This window comes from Tubulanus polymorphus, chromosome 2 (genome assembly GCF_964204645.1).
Source record: "Tubulanus polymorphus chromosome 2, tnTubPoly1.2, whole genome shotgun sequence".
Classification (NCBI taxonomy): domain Eukaryota; kingdom Metazoa; phylum Nemertea; class Palaeonemertea; order Tubulaniformes; family Tubulanidae; genus Tubulanus; species Tubulanus polymorphus.
Genome location: NC_134026.1, coordinates 11476815 through 11497512, shown reverse-complemented (window position 1 = coordinate 11497512; position 20698 = coordinate 11476815). Strand labels below are relative to the sequence as shown.

The following is a 20698-nucleotide window of genomic DNA, read 5'->3' as shown; positions in this document are numbered from 1 at the left end:
AACCCTCAAATTCTCAGTCTCACTCACTGGCAGTCATCATAATATAATTACTTCACCTCCTTTTTCTGAACAATTCTTAAATATGAACATGTGCATTGTATACATTGTAAACCTGAGGCCTGTTTTCCAAGAATACATACGAGACTCTTATTAATGTTTCAATACTGATATTGGCTTAGGGGGGGAATGGGTTAATAGGCACAACAGGAGTAGACTATACACGAAACACATTTATTTGAGAATTGCCATTTAAGATCTTCATGATCCCTAGATACTTTGATTCAGAGCATGTTTAGAAATCAGTTCCTTTTTGAAAAATAAATCAGAACTTAAAAAGTCAGAAAATAAGTCAGAAAATATAATTATTGTTTTTATTCAATCAGAAAATAAACACTTAATTTAAATAACAAATTCCAAAGTTTATTTTTCACTCTCATTTGAATGCAGCTATAGATTATATTTTTAACAAATATACTTACAAATCAAAAATCGAAAATGTATACCTTATTCATGAATAACTAACTTGCCAGCAAAATGCAATGGGCACAGCCGAGGCATAGGCATGATTCATAGTTGGCATTTTGGGAGTGAAGAATGAAACTACTGGGACATAAAAAGAATTGTATTGATATACGTACTTGCTTCGATCATTTTTTTTACTTAAGCTTTATTTTTCTTACTTTTCTGGTTGGACCCATAATAAAGCTTACGTTTGCCTTGACCAACTTTCCTGTCAAAATTTTCTGCCATTCTGAAATTGAAATCATGCCAATTCAAGTAACAAAGTAACCGCTTATTTGTAAGCATGAGATGGTTTTTCAACTTAGCATACGAAATTAAATTGTTGGTTTACCTCACCTGACTAAATTAAAAATATGGCCAGACTGCAGTCTAAACGATATCAATATCAACACTTGCGGTTGGACTCTTGACACTGCGAATCTGAAATTATAAACAAAAAACTACAGCTTAATCAAGGAATTTTTAACTTTTTGGTATAGACTGACACTGCGACTGCGAAAAATCTGAAATTATAAACAAAAGTACAGCTTAATCAAGGAATTTTTAGCCCGAGGAGAACTTTTTAGTATGAAATACATTTTTCGGCCTACCTCACTAGACGATATTGAAGGGCCCCACCCGACGGCAGCCTGCCACTGAAGGACCACGAAAAATCTGAAATTATTGAAGTTACATGCATGATTGATCAATTTTTTTATTTCAAAGTCCAAGAAAAAGTTTTCGATTTGAAAAATGACTGATTTTTGAGCCTACCTCACGAGACGATATCTTATTTTATGAGTACAGTAGGAATTTAAACGACGAAAAATATCCTGAAAGAGAAAAGTGGATATTCGAACAGAAAGTCTAAAAGGGGACTACTATTTGATTTGGCTTTGCTTTTGGACATGAATCAGGCCTCTCTACTATTGAACATACGATTCAATATGAATTATCTCTCATGGATATCACTAAATTCGGTGTTCAAATGAGGCAAGGCCTATAAAGATAAAGATACTGCAAATTTGAATGATGATCGAAATCGACTAAAACTTATTTCCGGGTTAGGAGCGACACGATTTCTCAGCGATACGGTTACAAAAACACCACTTATAATATATCAATTAAAACTAGATAAGCTCACGCTCAGCGCTATGTTTACAGATATAATTATTCTTATCCTCAGATTAAGTATTTCCTGATGTATTTGGTGGTATACTTACACATAGGTCGTCCGATTATCGCTAGACTTTCGAGCCGGACAGGCGACAACGTCGGGGAAATTTCAAAAAACGGCAAATTTAGCGCGGTGGAGCCAGGCCAGTTGAATGTTATTTGCAATCTGGCAGGGGACGATTATGCTAAATAGCGCAAGAAACATGCCACTAAAAACCGTAGATTTTCCTATTCACTAGCATTATGCCTCGTGACGTCATGAAGTCACGCGATCAGAAAGTTAAAAATAGCGCGCCCTTGCTTAACTACGCGCTCACATTGTTAGTCGTTATTGCCTTATCGCGTATCGTCGTGATGAGTGGTTTTTGTCAGAATTTTTCTTAAAACGTGACCATCTTTATACTTTGGATAGTGCACCTGCCATCGCTGATTACCAGTCTTCGTTTCAGCTTGAATTCGTTCAGAATTTTCGTTATAGTGAAGTATTGCTATACAGATCCTAATGGAATTTGAAATGAAGATAGAATGATAATGTACCAGGTAGAACAATGATGTGATTTTGTAAATTCATATTTTTACATGTATTTACATACCTACTGAGCATTCCGACGTAAGAGAAATGTATCATCTTAGGGGCAAAATGATTTAAGATGTTATGAAAGCATTCGATACTGCTGGTTTGTCCATAGCTAGACATATTGGTTATCTGATTAACTGTCCGCGTGTTAGTTGCAAGATTCTCAAATTCAGATGCAACATTGGATCTTAAAAAATTGAAAGATCAATAAATCAAAATGAAAACAATTATTTACACTTAATTATCTAACCGGGTAGCTATTAAATAGAGAATAGAAAAATATACCTGGAATTAACCATTTCTTTTTTTTAGAATATGATGCGTGGAGACAGTTCTCATGATTATTTTGAACATGCTGTATGCATGTCAGCCATTTCTGTTTTATTGTCTCGTGGTCTCCTGTTTCTGAGGATTGGGCACACCAGTACAAATGGACTTTGATATTGGGTATCCACTCTTTGATAACCTTAGTCTTTTTGCTTTCCTAGGCGTTCAAGTTTTCTTTTGACCGCTTGACAGATAAAATGATAAACAAAACGTAGATCTTTGTGAACAAGCCTTAAGAAACCATTTACAAAATTGTGTTACTTACGCACCTTTGACACAATGCCAAGTATCATAGTAATGTGGAATTTTCCAAGTGTCGCGTGCCCATTTTCTAACGGACAAATGCATATCAGTTACGAGAGCTGTGATTTTGAATTTCTTCAGTTTTTCTGCGCATCTTTTTAAGCCTTCAAGTTCCATCGCATTTGATGATGTCACTTCATTTGACTGAATTATACATTAAAAAAACAAAATACCTAAAAAACGAATCCACATTCATAAACCCTGAATAACTGCAAGGCATACTTACTTGGACTAACTCAGAAGTTATTATTTTATTGGTCTCCAGATTCATTATCGAGTATGAGCAGTACTTTGCCGAGTGGCCAGGTGAGTCACAGCGTCCATCTCCTCCTATCAACAGTGGAGATGATTTGAGACTATCAAGCATAGACTCGCGTTTCCTTTCCCAAACTTGTCGTATAGCGGCATGGATGTATTTCGAATGATGGTTATACACTGTTCGCGTTGAAAGGCACTGAATTTTCATGAAGCTGGATTGACAATGAATGTTTGAAATTATATATTGAAATGTATTTTTTAAAAGTCGATGAAAATTAAGGCACAATTTGATGACAAGCATTGGTTTCAACTTACTTAAACAACCTGATAACCTTTGCTGTTAGGCTTCCTGTCAGTAGTATTCCAACACTCAATAATATACTGGTAACGGGAATACCCTTGATGGATGGCTCACTTTTCCATGTGGTCCTGTGGTTTACACAGCTTACACTGGGTTCTAACTGTCAGACAGGTAGAAGACACACTCTTCGAGACAAGATTTTCACCCTTGCAGATACTGCAGAATTGAAATAGTATCAGCAGAGCAGACTGATAAACAATAAACTTGGTCTGATCCTGAAATTCAACGTCATCTTCATTCCTGCAAGTAAAAATACTTCTATAATTTCACAGATCTTAGTATTGATCTCTCGACAAAATCAAATACAAATTTCTATGTCATGATATCTAACTTGAGGGTAGGCTACATGTAATGATCATCTTACTTCATTTCTTCAAATTTCAAACTTTCTTCTTGAAATTCATCATCCGATTCAGTCTCCGTGTCGCACTCTGGACGATATTCTTCATCAGAATCTGTCTTGTTTGATGAGACACTGCTCTGACTAGCTTTTCTGTATCGCTTCTTGGGTCTTGTCTTTGGGGATAGAAGGGAACATTGAACCCCACGTGAGGTGCGTCTGATTTTGTAGCTTTTGACTTTCGGTTTTGAATATTTTGGGAAATGTCGACGTTGACAAAAGTACTTAGGTCTCCATATGAGAGTTTGGATTGCTGAAAAATTTTTTTTAAATAATAATGATTAAATTCAATTCAATTTCTATAATCAACAAATGAAATATGAAATTAAAAGTATATTTTTGAATAATACTGATCAAATCTTATTCAATTTCTATAATCAACAAATGAAATATGAAATTAAAAGTAGGTAGGCAACTATCTTATTCATGATTTCGAATGGATGTAATTACCTTTACTAGATGTGATAGGTTCAGTTTGAACAGCTACAGTTTCCCACATCTTATCGAGATCGGCATCACCATCAATTTCAAAGTCAATACTTTGAAGCTCTGGTTCAGCTACACTTGGCTGAGTCGCATCATTGACCATCGCTAGCCTCCGTCTCTTTTCAAAAGCTGAACGTCCTTTCTGCATCTGCGGACTCAAAAAATCTGCTTTCTGAGGCGAGTCAACAGAATTCGACACAACAGAATCATTGAGATGCAAAGTTGGTACAGAATCTTTCTTTAATCGAAGACTGAAGTGAAAAATGCATCATAATAGTCAGTTGTTTCCAAACTAATTACAAGTCGCCTGATTATACATGACACACTTAGGCCCAGGTCACTCGAAAGTGAATTAAATATGATTTGTTTCAAAAGCTGTAGAATCAAGGTATCAGTTTATTTTATGGGATTGATGTTTTTAATATACAAACCTATTAGCAAAACCAGCATTGCACTCCATGTAATTGTCGAAGGCCTCCGTTGTGAAATGTTTTCTACAGAGCACACTTGATGACGAAGGCTTCCATCGTGCTCACTTTGTACTCATAAAAGCAGTCCATACTCTAGCAATATTTGGATCACGCGGCCATTTGTATAACAAGGAATCTTGTGTACTACAATTGTAGTACACACAACGCCGTGGCATAGTTTAAAATCGTTTTAAAATCTGTTTATAATCACTTTATCTCCTGTTGTTATCGCTATCTGAACGAGGCTGATAATACTTCCAGGTTCTCAACATCTCGCGCTGACGTCACCACAGGGGATTACCCGAGATTGCTGAGCATCGCGACTACGTATATTTTGGTTTGCCGTAGCAAGAAAAAACCTCTTAAAAGTATTCGAAATGAAAACAAATATACCTAAGGTCATTAGATTATCATTTATTACATCTTACTGGATTGATTCAAGGGAAAAAACAAAATTGTTCAGTAGTCCTTTAATTTCGACCCAGCAAAGCACTGCACGAGCTATTCTTCGCCCTCAATTCTAAGACCTTTAGCTCCCATATTGTTGGCCATTTTTCATAGAAATTTGTGATGGGTGTACTCCTAAACATATCAGAGATATTCTTTGATCAGTCAAGCATTATGCAATCGATAAATTGTATCACCATCGTAGTATTCATCTCCTCACGTGGACTTGGGTTTACTCAGGAGGAGGTGAATATTGAATTATAGAAAATTTGCCTATTTGTATTGGTACCTTGGATATTTTGTAACCGTTTTCAATTGTTAAGCTAAGTTTTGTAAATTGTGTTTAAGTTTCAAGGTCATTGGTTTTTGTTGTGTTCACTTTTTGTCTGTGTGTTGTCCATCCGTCCGTAAAAGGAATCCAGTTATTATTCCCCCGGCTCAACTTTAGTTGAGAGGGGGTATATATATTTACCCCCGTCTGAATACGCTGCCGCCGCAAGTGACGTTAACAGCCTAGAGGCCGCAATTGATGACCGATTTATTTCAACCTTGGTACACAAGTAGGATATCACTTGGGCCTGAACCCTATTCTACTCAATGACTACGTTAAGCCGCTGTTAGCGGCTCGTCGTATTTACCATTGCATACGCTAAGCCGCTAAGAGTGGCTTTCATGACTTGATTTTAACCAATCAAAATACAAGTTAACAATATTATCATAAATTTTGTGAGGAATTCCATGGAATCCCGTTTGCAACGCGTCAGACACTATTGATCATGGGAAGTACCAGAGGGGGAATCCCTTATTAACCAAAATGGTGGAAATTTCGTCTGCTGCTCGCAATTTTTAATTTGGCTATTCTGGAGTGAATGAGTTAGAATTAGGTCGATTCGATTCAAATTATGGCCACTAGGGGGCCGACATAGAAAAAGACGTTAACAGCCAACAGGCCGCAATTGTTGACCGATTTATTTCAAACTTGGTACACAAGTAGGATATCACTTGGAGCAGAACCCTATTTAAAATTGGGTCGATTCGATTCAAATTATGGCCACCAGGACGCTGACACAGGCATCACGCTGGGGAAAATGTCCGTTACTAACGTAATTGCGAAAAAAAACTTCCGATTCAAAGTAGTTTACCGGCGAGCTGAGTGTTTCAGTGAACATAGCATGGTAATTTAGGCTACTTGCGATCTTCTTTGAACGTCAATAGTTTTGGCTGGCTGCCAGTGACGTCATTTAATACTGATCGTATTTAAACTATGTCACTGGTAGCCAGCCAAAACTGTTCGACGCCACCCACAGTGATCATACCATGAATGAATGAGAGCAAAGAAGGAAATGAACTCTCCGCCTTTTATTGACGTCACTCAGTGGATGACGTTCAGTGAAACCTGATGAGAGATGACAGCACGTCGGCCAAGGTATTTAAAAAAAGCGTTGTAAATAAATACTGTATTCATAAAAACTAGTCGTTTGTTGTTTTATTTAAATCTTATTCTCATGTACAAACATCCAATGTCAACAATGTTTACCAGAGAATTCACAAAAATAGTAATCTATTTAAAACCTGACGCCAACGAAGTTACAAGAAAATTCTCTGAAAATACTACCTTAATTAGGGCATATATACATCCAACGTCAACAAAGCTTACAAGATAATTCTAAAAAATACAAACTATTACCTCCCACGTCAACAAAGTTTATGAGAGAATTCTCAAATAGAAACTTACTAACAATTATGTATTCAACCCCTGTAAGATATCTTTCAAATAATCCAATTTAACTTAAGAACTAGTTTGCAAGAGAACTTTTCTTGCCCCTTTGTGGTTTTCGCCCTTTTGACATTTGGATTTAAATATGTCTATTATGGCATCCCAATCAGGCTGTGTTAACTTTCGATCATTCATATTTATTCTGACAAAATTATTCAAAGTTTGACTTTTCAGGTGGGCAGGCTGCGAAGTTTTCATGCCGTTCAGAACACAAACGAGACTCTCTACGGACACAGTTCCCACTGGGGCAAAGCAGAGCACTTTCTGCAGCAGTGTGCAGTTAGGGATACCGCAACCGCAGTCAGATTTCGATAAATCGTGCATTAGTATCTTTGAGGTGTACAGCACGATATCAGTTCCGTTTTTCACATATTTTCACATACGAGCCAAGTATAGCGCTTTCAGCGATTTCATGGTCGCTACACAGGCAGGCCACTCCACAACAGTTTCATCTGCAGAGAAATGGGTTAGTGAGTGTAGTGTTTCCGTTGTACGTGTCTTGTTTCGTGGTTCCGTAAAAATCTGCTAGTAACTTATCTCATTCACGCCATAATCTTTATCATCAGTAGTCGGTAAATTTCTAGGATCGAGAACAGAAAACGATGTCAGCAGTCCTGACGCTTCGGTCGCATTTGAAAGTTCGACTTTCAGTTCTTTCAGCAGTGGCACTACCAAGGATTCTACAAAATTTTTCACGGTCTTTTCCTTGCCACGACCACCTCTCGAAACTGGGCCCAGTTCACAGCTCTCAATCACGATTTTCAAATAATCGGCGACGGAATCAAAATTAGGCAGGTTTGCAGCAGCAGCCACAGGTTCTACAGTTAATCGGTTGACATGGCTAATAATGCTGTCAATTTCTTCCAGGGCAGTTTCATGAAGGACAGGTACAGCTCTCTAGTCCAGATGGCTGGATTGAAACGTTTTGTTCATTTTGCCAGTGATGTGTAAAAGGTCGCTCAGAAATTTGTTCCTGAGAATGAATTTATGTTCTGACAGATTGAGTTTAATTCCACGCCATTCGGCGTCACCTGACTCTTTTTGCATCTTAGGCATCAAGGATAAACTTTTAACGTTTCAGTACTCTGATCGTACAATCACGATGCAACAACCACCTAGTAGTTGAAGGCATGATCATTTTCATTGGTTTCCCACCCTGTATCGCTTGAGAAGTCTCGAGTACTGCGAGATTTTTCGGAGATTGGTGGAATAGATTCCATAGCGCAAGGAGTGTTGTATCCATGAATGCAATATGGGGATATTGCTTTATGAGGTGCGCGAAAACGAGAGCTAGTCATTGACAACGGCAGTTTATATATTCGACGAACGGGGCCAAGTTCGGCGATGTGCGCTGCAAGCCAGACTTGTGGACTGACATGGCATTTGTGCCATTGAATGCTTCAAAAATCAGGTTTTTTTGGGGTCGATATTTTTGTCTTTGAGAAATTGTTTTATTATATCTGCAAGGTATTCTTCCCCTTCCTGGCTAATGGGCTCGATGCTGATGAATTTCTCCACTACCTGACCATCCACCCAAGGCCATCGCCCCAATATACAAAACTGCTGATGACGAGACTTATATGTCGCAGCATCTGTGAGGAGAGTGTTAACAGGCGCTTCCCGCCAATTATTAAAATCTATCGTTTGGATGTACTCGCCCATGCTAGACAGGATCTCATCAATTGCCTGATATGAAGTGTAAGTGGTTAAGTCAAACTTCATATTTCCTTGTTCAAATGTTTCTTTGATAAACTCAACAAAATCTTTGAAGTTATGTACATGTGCCCACTTTTTCTGAACAATGAATTCGAGGCACTGTATCATTTTTTTTCAGTTTTACCCCGTTAACATCGACTTGTGTCATTGAAGCTTGTTTCATTTTATCTATTACCGAACTGGAATTGGATCTATACAACTGTTGGTTGCGTAATGAATCTTTATGGCTACGTGAATCCAAATGCCTTTTGAATTGCCTGTTCGGATGATCGTCCACTTTAAAGCTAGATGATGCTAACAAATTTGACATCTTAGAATTGGAAAAATACCCTACACAGTCAACCACCCTTAGAAAACTATATGAAGCCCATTTGTACAAATTTACATACTTAGAAATGCAGTCAATAAATCTGCCGTCTACTTTGTTTGACGTGATCTCATCATCAGTCACATAAATATCAGATGATTCATCGTCACGATCAGATTCGGGACCAGGTATAGATTCGGCTTGCGTAGATTCAATCGCATCGCCTCTTGATTCATCAGTGGGGACGGTGGAATCGTCTACGATCGAATTCGGAAGGACCGGGTATGGATTCGGCTTCCGTAGATTCAATGACATCAGCTACTGATTCATCAGCGGGGACGGTGGAATCGTCACGATCAGATTCGGAAGGACCTTTGGCTACTAGTGGTTCATTGACATCAGATACAGCACCGGCTATAGAAAAAAAAACAATACCTTAGGATACCAGATGCCTATTGAAATTGACAATGTTTCTCAACAATAATATCATTTTATCGACTATCGCACATGCAGCACGTGCGGTAGTCGCAGTTTTCAAATGCCTTCGAAAAATGTTTGTTTCTGGAAATAAGTAAATAAAAGGGCACACAATTTGTGCGCCATAAAAAATAATTGCCTTTCTGTGCTAGGACTAAAGCAAAATGTGAATGAAAATAAATTGCCCAAAATTAATCTAAGGCATTTTCCTTTACTCAAAAGGGCACTATTGTAAAAGAGACATTATTGTCGCTATATAAATCTAATCGAAAAAGGGCAAATTTCGTCAAAAATCTAAAAAAAAAGCACAAGAAAATTGAAAGTGAACGCAAATTTAGTGGCATGATACCAATAAATGGCACTCAAACTCAAACTCACTCGCTGGGCATTAATACTGGCCCTTTTCAAATTTGGTGCCCTCACTGTGCTGTAGTCACCGAATGGCCCTGGATCCGCGCCTGACATGGGCTCAGTCCGGAAACACGGCTGATCGACGAATAAAGAAAGAACAAAACAAAACAGAAATCTTTAGAGCATACTCTCGGTTTTTCTTTTCTTATATGACTAATTCATGGAAACATTGATGCAATCAGTCTGGTAGAACTACCAACCGGCAGCTAGCGGCGCATATAGTAGAACACAACTTCAATTACTTTATTGTATAGAATATAAGAGTTCATTGGGAATTTTTTATTCAATTTGGGAGAAATTAATTAGCTTTGGATTGGGAATATGTTTCGGTTACTGGACATAAATCCGGCCCAGCGACATGAAAAATGATGTTTAGAGGCCGCAATAGTTGACTGATTTATTTCAAACTTGGTGCACAAGTAGGATATCACTTGGGGAAGAGCTCCATTCAAAATTGGGTCCAGTCGATTAAAATTATGGCCACCAGGGGGCCGACATGAAAAACTATTTTAACAGCCAAGAGTCCGCAATTCTTCACCAATTCATTACAAACTTGGTACACAAGTAGGATATCACTTTACCCAAAACCGTATTTGAAATTGGGTTGATTCGATTCAAATTATGGCCACCAGGGGGCAAAACATGACAAACGACGTTAACAGCCTAGAGGCCGCAATTGTTGACTGATTCAAATTATGGCCATCAGGGGAAAACAGCGTAGAGGTGATAAATTTTTTACTCTTTGTACACATGTTCTCTAATATCATTCTTATAGTAAGAATTGTGGCCTCAATATTTCTAACGCATTTACCACGAACCCTGTAACTTCATGTGGCGGTGAAGTTCAGGCCGGGGGCATTCGAGGCTCAATAGTTTTGAGAAGTTTTGAAGACGCTGCAAGGTAATGTCTTGATATTTGGTTTATACATGTATCTTGAGCCCAAAAATTGGCCCGGTCAAATTCAAGATGGCCAACTGGCAGCCATTTTTTGCCAAATTTAGCAGGTATTACACTTTTGAAGTTTTCAAGGAAAACTTTGAAGACGCTTTAATCAATTACCTTGATCGTTCAGGAATAGTTGTATTCCCCAAGGGCCCATCAGCGTGAAAAGAAATGGGGTGATGAGACTCAAGATGGCCGTCCTGTGACCTTTTTTGTGCCCAAAAAAAATCTATTTTGGCCTGAACTCTGGTTTGGTATTTTTCATCGCAACTTGTGGTGGGTATTCTATGAAAAGGGATCTTAATGCATGTGACAGTATTTTGGATCAGCAAATTATCAATCAATTGGTGGCCATCATAGTGTCATCGGTACTCATCCCTTCGTAGGTGGAAAAATTATTTTTGAGGAAAATTACAGCAGGTATGAACATATAGCCTTCATATTCGATCATTATAAGCACAGTCATAGGATAAATCTCCTCACAGACATATATGGAATTTGAGATCACCCAATTCTTTGTTCTTGCTACCAGGAGGAGTTAGATATTGAATAATATACAATTTGTCTATTTATAATGGTACCTGGTATGCATATTTTGTAACTACAATCAATTGCATACTTGTAGCTCTTGGAATGTTCTATGATTTTGGTGAGTTCCAATGTCATTGGTTGTGTATATGGTCGCCAGGGGACGTTGAATTGTACAATAAATTACATATTATTAGTTTTTCATATTGTATTAGTATCTATGCATATTTTGTGACCACAATCAATTGCAAAGCTGCAACTCTTCACATATCTTATGATTGTGGTGAGTTTCAAGGTCATTGGTTTCAGTATATGGTCCCCAGGGGGCGTTGAATAGTAGAACTGCTTAGTATTTCCATATTATATTGATACCTCGGCATATTTTGTTACCACAATAAATTGCAAAATTCTAACTCATGACATGTTCTATGATTGTGGTAAGCTTCAAGGTATTTGCTTTTTGCATATGGTTACCAGGGGGCGTTGAATAGTAGGATAGCTTAGTATCTATGCATTTGGTACCTATGCATATTTTGTAACCACAATCGATAGCTAAGTTCTAGTTCTCGATATATTCTATCATTGTGCTGAGTTTCAAGGTCATTGGGTTTTGTACATGGTCACCAGGGGGCGTTGAATACTGAATCTGTTAGAATATTTAGCATTTGAAACCACCAATTGGGCATGGTGCCCCTGGATCCCTAGTTGTAAATGGCCACCAGCGGGCATTGAATAGTCGAATAACTTAGTATATTAATATTTAATTGATACCTTGGCATATTTTCCCACCACAAACAATTGCAAAATTGTAGCTCATGACATTTTCTATGATTGTGAAAAGTTTCCAGGTCACCAGTTTCTATCACCAGGGGCTTTGAATACCAAACAACTTTAGTTATTTCATATTGTATTGGTACCTAGGCATATTTAGTAACCACAACGAATTGCAAAATTGTACCTTGTGACATGCTTTACGATTGTAGTGAGTTTAAAGCTCCTTGGTTTTTGAATATGGTTACCAGGGGCATCAAATAGCTGAAGAACTTAGTATTTTCATATTGTTTTGGTCTCTAGGCTTATTTTGTAACCACTTAATATTGTGGTGAGTTTTAAGGTCATTATTATCTTAATATGTATAGCAGGGGCGTTATTGAAATTTTCTGTTTGTTGAGCATTTCAAACCACTTCCCAAGTGGGTATGGTGTCCCTGGACCCCTAGTTACCTCAGGCATTATTACAGTGTTCTATGCAAGAAATAATATCTTCTCACTATGAACGATAGAAATCTCAGTCTATGTGAAAAAGCTAAAGGGGTGCTGTCTCTATTTGAAATAACTTTCTTGCGATGGATGCAATACAAAATGATTTATTGTAATGAGGCCAAACAATCTATTTGTATTGGCTGTATTCATAACTTTCCCAGACGTGTGTATTTCCGTCGAGTACTGTACCCTTTCCTATGGTTTTTGCCAATATTTTCTATATTTGGATTGATCGCCAATCGCCAATGGTAGTTTTAGGCCTTTTGTGCTCGCTGCTAGTATTACAGCAATATGTAAACTTGTAGATGTCCATCTCTTATGACCTTTTCAAAATAATTTGCCATTTTTTCTGACCAAAATAGACAATAGTCGTGGGCTCACGCTTTAAAGCGAAGTTCATTTTTGCTAACATATGAAACCTTGCGAATGAGGCTTCTTTTTGGAAGAACACATGTATTGTTACGTATATTCGTGCTTCACACGTGTGTTAGAGCGTCACACAGACGCTATATGGCCTAAGGCCTAGTTAAAGGGTTCAAAGAAACTGCAATTGATTCCTGCAACTTTGCACCGCTGTGGTAACTAATGGCAAGCACCATATTCTGAATCTTTCTGAAATAAAGAGTAGCCCTATAATGATATCTTTAGAGATTATAAATGCTCAGACTCTAGCAGTTAAGCATTACTGACGTTTAACTTTGATGAAGAATTAAACATGCACTATCATGTGAATAGTGCATATTAACAATTTCTTGTCATAAAGATATTGATAGTCTGTCGAGGAGGTGGATACAGACAGCAAGTTGACAGCTGCATAAACCATAGAGTGAGAAGCATTTAATGCTGCATTGCTGAGTCATCAGTAGTTACACATTAATGCTATATGTCATGTCAGGTCCTGTTACAACTCATGAGTCTAGAACTGCTCTCAAAATAATTGCCAACATGACTACCATGGTAACTACCAACATGATGGCAACTGCACTTAATCAGTTATTGGATAAGAGATTTATAATGCACATTCTACGCGAAAAATCTCATTACTACATATTGCCTACAGGTTTATCAGAATATGTCCTTATTGGTGAAATCAGACAGAGATTTAATGATATTTGGCCAAGTATTCATGACGAAAAAGTTTTTGTTGAAAAAATAAAAGAAGAAGACCGAAATAAATTTGAGAGCCAGGAGAAAACCAAGGAAGTTGATGAACAAAATAAGTAAGAGCTTGAATATTACCTTGTGTCTTTCAAATGCAATTGTTATGTATGCATATACGAAAATCCTCATAAGAAAAATTGTTTTTAACTTTATTTTGTTGTGTGATTTACAGGATATTGAATAGAATTTTAGGTGTAACTAAAATCATTAGAGGAATGATTCAAGCCAAAAAGGTATCTCGGATTGGGAAGATAATGCTAACTTTAGTTTCGTTTTGTCACGTAAAGTTTCTCTTGGTTACCTATCTGTCTTACAGCCACTTGTTGGGCATAACTGTTTAATGGATTTGCTGTTGATTTATGATAAATTCTACAAACCTCTTCCAGGTACGTATTTTAGAATGGATTTTCCTGTTACACATTAGTCTGGCCAAAATTATGAGCTTCTTACGGGTGGGAGGTTGCGGATCCTTTCCCCATACCTCATCCTTTCCCCATTGTTTTTGAAATTTACGTTTTTTTAACTGAACCAAACTTAGCATTGATTATCTTTTATTGCCATTTTTAGACTTAGTAGATTTAGGGTTTATCAATTGTTTGTTACTTGTCCAATACATTTCTCCAAATTGTCAGCTTTAGTGACTAGGTCACCGATGCTAATAATTTGACTCGAAAAATCGTGTCTCTCTAAAATCAATAAAGAAAGTAGTGCGATCCTGTACTTATGTACATAAAACCAAAAACCTTTAATAGCGTTTTTTGAGCCGCGAAATTATTTCATAACAGCTTCATTTCATTATTCAGATATTTGATCAGAGAGTGATATTTCGTATTTTCAATGGAACATACATTGAAATAAAAGAAAATCAGTGTTCATGGCTTTATTTTGCGTTGTTTGCATAGTATTCTTAAAACGTGCATACACTCGTAGTCAACTCCAAAACAGAAGCCACTGGATCTGATATTATGACGCGATACTATTTTAGTTCAATTAACTTTCAATCGTCTTTGGTGGGATTCGAATCTCCTGAGTTTTATGTTGGATTGGTATTAATCTATACCCTGCTCCCAATGCTTGCTCGATACTATTAATGTTAGTTCGTTAGTGTTATGTTTTATTCACTGCCGGTTATCAAGAATATATGCCGAAACTAAAGCCTATGTTTACAGGTCATTCTGATCATGGTTCGTACGCAGCTGATTTTCCTTTACTGGTCTGTAAAATCATGGGAAAAATGGTGTTCTCTTTTAGAACATTGTTACGGGTTTTTTTCACCAATACAACCCTGAAAAAAAGAATAGTTTGCATTGAGCCAATTTTGTAAAATCTCGGTACGTCTTTATATGTGAGCATTTGTTTCATTAGTTCTCGGCGTATAATTGATGCGATTGAATACATGTAAAACCTCGTTGCAAGCCTGTTAATAAGGATTTCTCCGTGACTGACAAATGTCAGGCACCAACCGTTTGGTGCCTGACATTTTGATTTTGTGCCTGACATTTTGAAATACGAAGAAAAAAGACAAAGAATAATATATTAAATTGCAAAATTATCATTATCAAAATTAACTTTTTAATAACCAAACTTCTTATCAACATAAAACAATGAAACAAAACTATTTCTATAAAATATAACAAAAATAACATTATAATTGCATGGTAAATGAGTCTTACCTTAATTTTTGACTGTACAAAATCTTAGGCCTTAGCCTAACCAGTCAGCAGAGAGCTACAGTATGTCTTCTTACCTAACCATACTTCAGATCAAGTTAATTGCATCCTCCAAGAATATTGCTGAGTGGGGATGTCAAATCAGGTGATGTTGGCTTAATCAAATCCTTCAAAACTGTCAATGTCACTGCTAGAAGCCTCTATATTTTCATACCACCAGTGCTCATAATTCTGCTCATCGTCAACCTGGGTATCCTCATCTGCTGACAGTGACTGGGAAGACTCTGCTGCTGAATTACTGTCCAAATCATCATCAGATGATACATTATGATTGACATTGTAATATTTTACCTTTTTTCTCTTACTACTATCATACATTTTTCTCTTGCCTGTCAGAGTGGTTTTACGATTTGGTCTCCTAGTTTTCTTCATATACCATTTAGTAACAACATCACCTGAATTGATTGAATTTAAATCTGGCCCCTCCTCCACAATTCATAATAGATTTGTCACCCTCATTTTGCCCAGTGCGCATCTATAGTCACTTTTCACTCTTTTTAGCTTAGAAAACATTCTTTCTAGTTTTGCATTGCTGGCTGGAATGGTTAAGGGAAGCTCAATCAGCATTAGGATATTTTTCCATCTCTCCTCAGAGCGGGATGATTGGAAGATCAATTTCCATGTTTCTATGTAATTACTCTGTTCAGGTGCAAGAAACACCAATGCGTGACCTGCTAAATCATGCAAATCTTCCGATATAGTGGTACAAGTACACTCAAGAGCTAAACATGTCTCAAAATGGGTAAACAAATTACTGATTTCAGAATCTGCAAAACTTTCTCCATAATCTAATTCATCACCAGATTCATCGTCTCTACTTTGCTCAATTTTCTTTTCCGCTTGAATTTTTCGAATTCCAGTACATATATTAAGAACTAATTCAATTTTTGGCGAACCATAGGTTTGCCTATGCAAACGGTCTGGTGAAGCAGTTTCCATTGAAATATTGCTGATTTTTGGTGTCATGGTTTGGCTTAACGAGTTCTTGAGCCCACGAAATTTTCATAGTGATCTAGTTATTTTCAGGGGACTTATTCTTGAAAAACAGGTAAAATCCCTGCTTTTTAGCACTAAGTAATGGTCAATTTTACATATGACAATTTGCATACCTGGAATTGAAATAAATAGAAGTTCAATCCTTCCTGGAAGTGTTGCCATTTTTTGTGCGACTCATCTCAATGTACTTTTCGACCTACAGGCCCTCACTTTATTAACGCCCTAAATTTTCTCGCTTCTATTTATTTGAGTTGACCTCGTTACCTGAGCTACAATGAATGTGATTGGCTGTTTGTGGGAATTCCGGGAATTTCGGCACTTCTGATGTAATTGGGAAAGCCCATTGGGAAAAGCCAATTTGGAACCCAAAACAAAATGGCAAGCGTTTCATACGTCTAGGTATTGTATGTTCGCTTATAATTTGTTCGGTGTTACGAATGTAACTGAGTAAGCTCTTCAATTCAGTATCCAAACTAGCAAGTATGACGATACCAATGGAGTGTTGGCTTAGATTTGTCTTTTCAATGCCTTAAAGACCTGCTAACCCGTACGGTTTAAGCGCAGCTGTCGCCATCTGGCTTTTTTTATGAACCTACTGCTCTACTCTATTAAATTTTAGTACGTTGTTAGGTAGAGAATTGTGAGCGATGATAAATTTATAATGGACTAAGTAGTCTGTAGACAAAAGCGGGCAGTGGAATGTTCTCAGCTATTCATCCAATCAACAGTCAGTTTTTTCACCAGTGATTTAGTCTACACACATATATATTGTTATCGTACTACGGAAATCCGTCCGAAGCGATCAATATAGAATGTAGAGTATAGTTTTTACACGCGTGCTGTTAAAAAAAATAAACACAGAGGATACGTGCGTCGTGCGCGTTTTTTAATTTAATTCAAGGATGATAAAATCAGGAAATTGCTAGTATCTTGTATCATGTATGCATTAATCATGTAACTAGAGGCTAAGAATTAATGAATTGATTAGATTTTAGAATAAAAGATTGTTGTTTGAAGAGTTTGTTCAGCATATCGTCAGATGATGGTTTTAATTCGGTAATCTATTCTACATTCGATTGCAATCCAAATTAATTCTCAGTATAATATTTTTGACAATATACACTCAATGATTTGATGATGAGCGACAGGGCCATTGGACCTTTATTTCAAAATAGCATTCTCTGGCTGCATGCGGTCAGTGATGCATTTCACCTCTGAATTAACTATACCACCTTTCATGGACCTTGGAGAGCTGAATCAACTGTGGTTGATTAATTTTACACCCTGATAGATTACCTCATCGCCTTTTTTGGTTTACCTTTGTCAGCAGTATGAGGTTGGCATTGAGCCAATTCATGTAAAATCGCGGTACGTTTTTTTATGTGAGCATTTTTTTCATTGGTTCTCGGGTTAAACGACGTATAATCGATGCGATTGGTTGCACGTTTGGTATGATAACAGGCTGAATAATCGTCGTAGCAGAAGATGAGCGCTGTGTTTTCTGTTTGATAGAATTTGTAATAAATTGTAATTTCTTGTGACCTGAAAATACTAAGCAGCAAACTATAGGTATAGGTCGAGGTCTGAATATTGTAGTTGTAAATTCCAGGATTTAAAACGATCTAATACTACACCCCGGTGTTCCGCGGCCATACATTGGAAGAGGTTTCGTTTCCAAGACTCAATATTCAGCCACCCTCTGATATGTGACATCATATGAATTTTATTTGAATATTTTTTCATATTGTGAAAAATATTTTTTTGAAAATATAAAATAGTTTCCAATGCCGAGCCTACCTGTACAAAATTTTGGACGTAGACCATAAACAAATGTTTATCTTTGGTCTTATTTGACTACAAAATAATTCTTTAAGAAAGATAAAATACAATATAAACTTCTAGAACTTTGAAGTCACGAATTAAAAAGATTTTTTCAAGCAATGCCCTTACTCCAAACAACCTCTAGCTTTCAAGGTAAACCACACTGCCCATGGGCAATTTATTTCCAATTTAGTAAGTAAGTATCTCATGATGGTCTGATTTTCAACATCTCTTTTTAAAAGCCTGTCCAATTTGCCCTGAGTGCGCCTCAATGCATGAAGTGAGTGAACCACATCAATACCTTCTCTTTGCAAGGAAATAGAAAATACTGACGCTGGGGTCAAAATATCAATGAAAAATGCTATGTTAATAAGCAGTTTGGCAGTTTTCCATTTCCTTGAATATCCAATTATATCGTCATTACCCCTTTCTCTAGACAGGTTTTCAAGGTGCATAATGTACAATCAGCAAATTTGTCAAACACTACTCTAAGAGCATTTAGCTCATGGGCTAACCAGCGATTTCCACATGCTATTTTCAGTTTCAAAGTACCCTCAGCAAATTCAAAGGAATTTTCTTACATAGATGCCAGTTGTTTTAGTTCGTATAACTTCTTTGGGGATTTATGGTACAAATAATAGAGCCGTAGAAGCATATTATCAACCTCCTTAAAATAGGAACCACGGATAGCATCTTTTAATGCCTATTTACCTAGGCTCCATCTGCGCCATAGCCAACCAACTTTTTATACAGGTCTTCTTTTTCCATACTTATGATCTCTGAAAAACTTGACTGGCCGATTTGATTGTTGGAGCCACTTTTCATGTTCAGAAATACTTACTTTGGTTTAACATCTTTTTTATCAAAATGAATACATAAATACATTCTTTCACAACAAAACTTTTATTGGTAGTGCCATCAGTAAGCACACAAAAAAACGACAGTTTTTAGGTCAGATTTGAGGGTTTCCAGTGAAGTTTCTGCATGACAGTCAATGAATTTGCCACACTGAACCCTGTTAGTATAACTTTCTTCGATATCAACTGCATGTTTTTTCTCAAACGCCAAAATCTTTTGTTAAAATAGTTATTTTCACCTTAGAAAAAAGATGCTTAATTTATCAGTTACGACATCAAATTGAACTTAGCTATGCTCTGCTCCATTTTTAAATGATTAAAGATTGCTTTACTAACACTCTAAGTACAAGATAAACTGCATAATTGCCGGCCTAACAACTAGTGAACTACACCTGTCTGCCTGAATCTCGAGCATAAAATGACATCTTGTACTGTGATCTTTCGGATTAGACAGTCTCAGGTTTGATGACCCATTGATCCAGGCAGGGGAAAAGTCTTTCATTGTTTTAATATGTGCTTTATAATGGGTGCAAAATCTGCAATTTAACTATGACACTAATGATCTGTCGTCTTCTTTGGTTTCGTATATTCGCCTCAGATTTAGCGAGATCGTTCGATAACCACTTTTTTATGGTCTCGGGCTTGAGCGTCTAGGGCTTTTTTTCCGCAGACATGTTAAATAATCAACCTTTAACGATGATAAAAAATGTCCCGGACATCGTGACCTGGAGCACCAATCGGTACCAGACAAAAACGATGTTTTGTATGAACGGACAATGTCCGTGTCCGGCTGCTTATTAACAGGCTTGTTGTTGGCTTCGTTAGAATTTCTCAAAAACTGTTTCTGGCGGGAAAATACTTTTCTCTTGCAGTGTATAAGTCAAGGTCAATAGCGAAATCCCTGGTGCCACGTCATCGTAACTCACTATAAAAAAGGGAACAAGACATTTCATATGCTAAAACGTTTGTGCAGTCATCAATACCTGCTATCACTTACCTTGTGTGCATCGCATAACGAACTTCAAACAGCGAAAAAAAGTTCCGGCTCTTGGGAGATCTCACCATTGGTTGACACTTAGATGTAACTTTCAGGGAAGCATATGTTGACTTGCCCTTACTCGTCTCTTCTGTTCGATTCCAGTTTCGAACCCGATCCCCGTCCAAGCGTGTTTTTTGCACATATGCTCGGGAATTTGCGTTATTGTACGCCCGGACACTGTGCACAGATGTTTGGATCACTGTAGAAATGAAGTGTATGAGAAACCCCATATCCTCAAAGTCAAACGTGCTCAAAAGACGTGCTTTTTGTTTGGGTTAGGTCAAATGTGCTCAAAAGCCAATACTTTTTAGTGGGCAAGTCAAAAGTTCCCATAAGCTATTATAATAATACTACTATATAATGATTT

The 20698-nt window shown here is 37.2% G+C and overlaps 1 protein-coding gene, 1 long non-coding RNA gene and 1 pseudogene across 2 annotated transcripts in view; 1 reads left to right on the top strand and 2 right to left on the bottom strand.

Annotated features, from left to right (window-relative positions):
* Nucleotides 1–20698, top strand: part of LOC141899886 (poly(A)-specific ribonuclease PNLDC1-like) — a 146434-nt gene that overhangs the window by 83356 nt on the left and 42380 nt on the right. Inside the window, exons 9-11 of the mRNA XM_074786491.1 lie at nt 13788–13947; nt 14061–14121; nt 14205–14274. Coding sequence (XP_074642592.1) covers nt 13788–13947; nt 14061–14121; nt 14205–14274 — 291 coding nt within the window. The remainder of the gene's footprint in view (nt 1–13787; nt 13948–14060; nt 14122–14204; nt 14275–20698) is intronic.
* On the bottom strand, nt 676–1780 carry LOC141900550 (uncharacterized). The gene is made up of 5 exons (XR_012618719.1): nt 1725–1780; nt 1276–1334; nt 1113–1176; nt 859–942; nt 676–751 (listed from the first exon to the last, which is right to left on the bottom strand). It is a non-coding gene; the product is annotated as an uncharacterized LOC141900550 (long non-coding RNA).
* On the bottom strand, nt 15715–20300 carry LOC141900808 (uncharacterized; annotated as a pseudogene).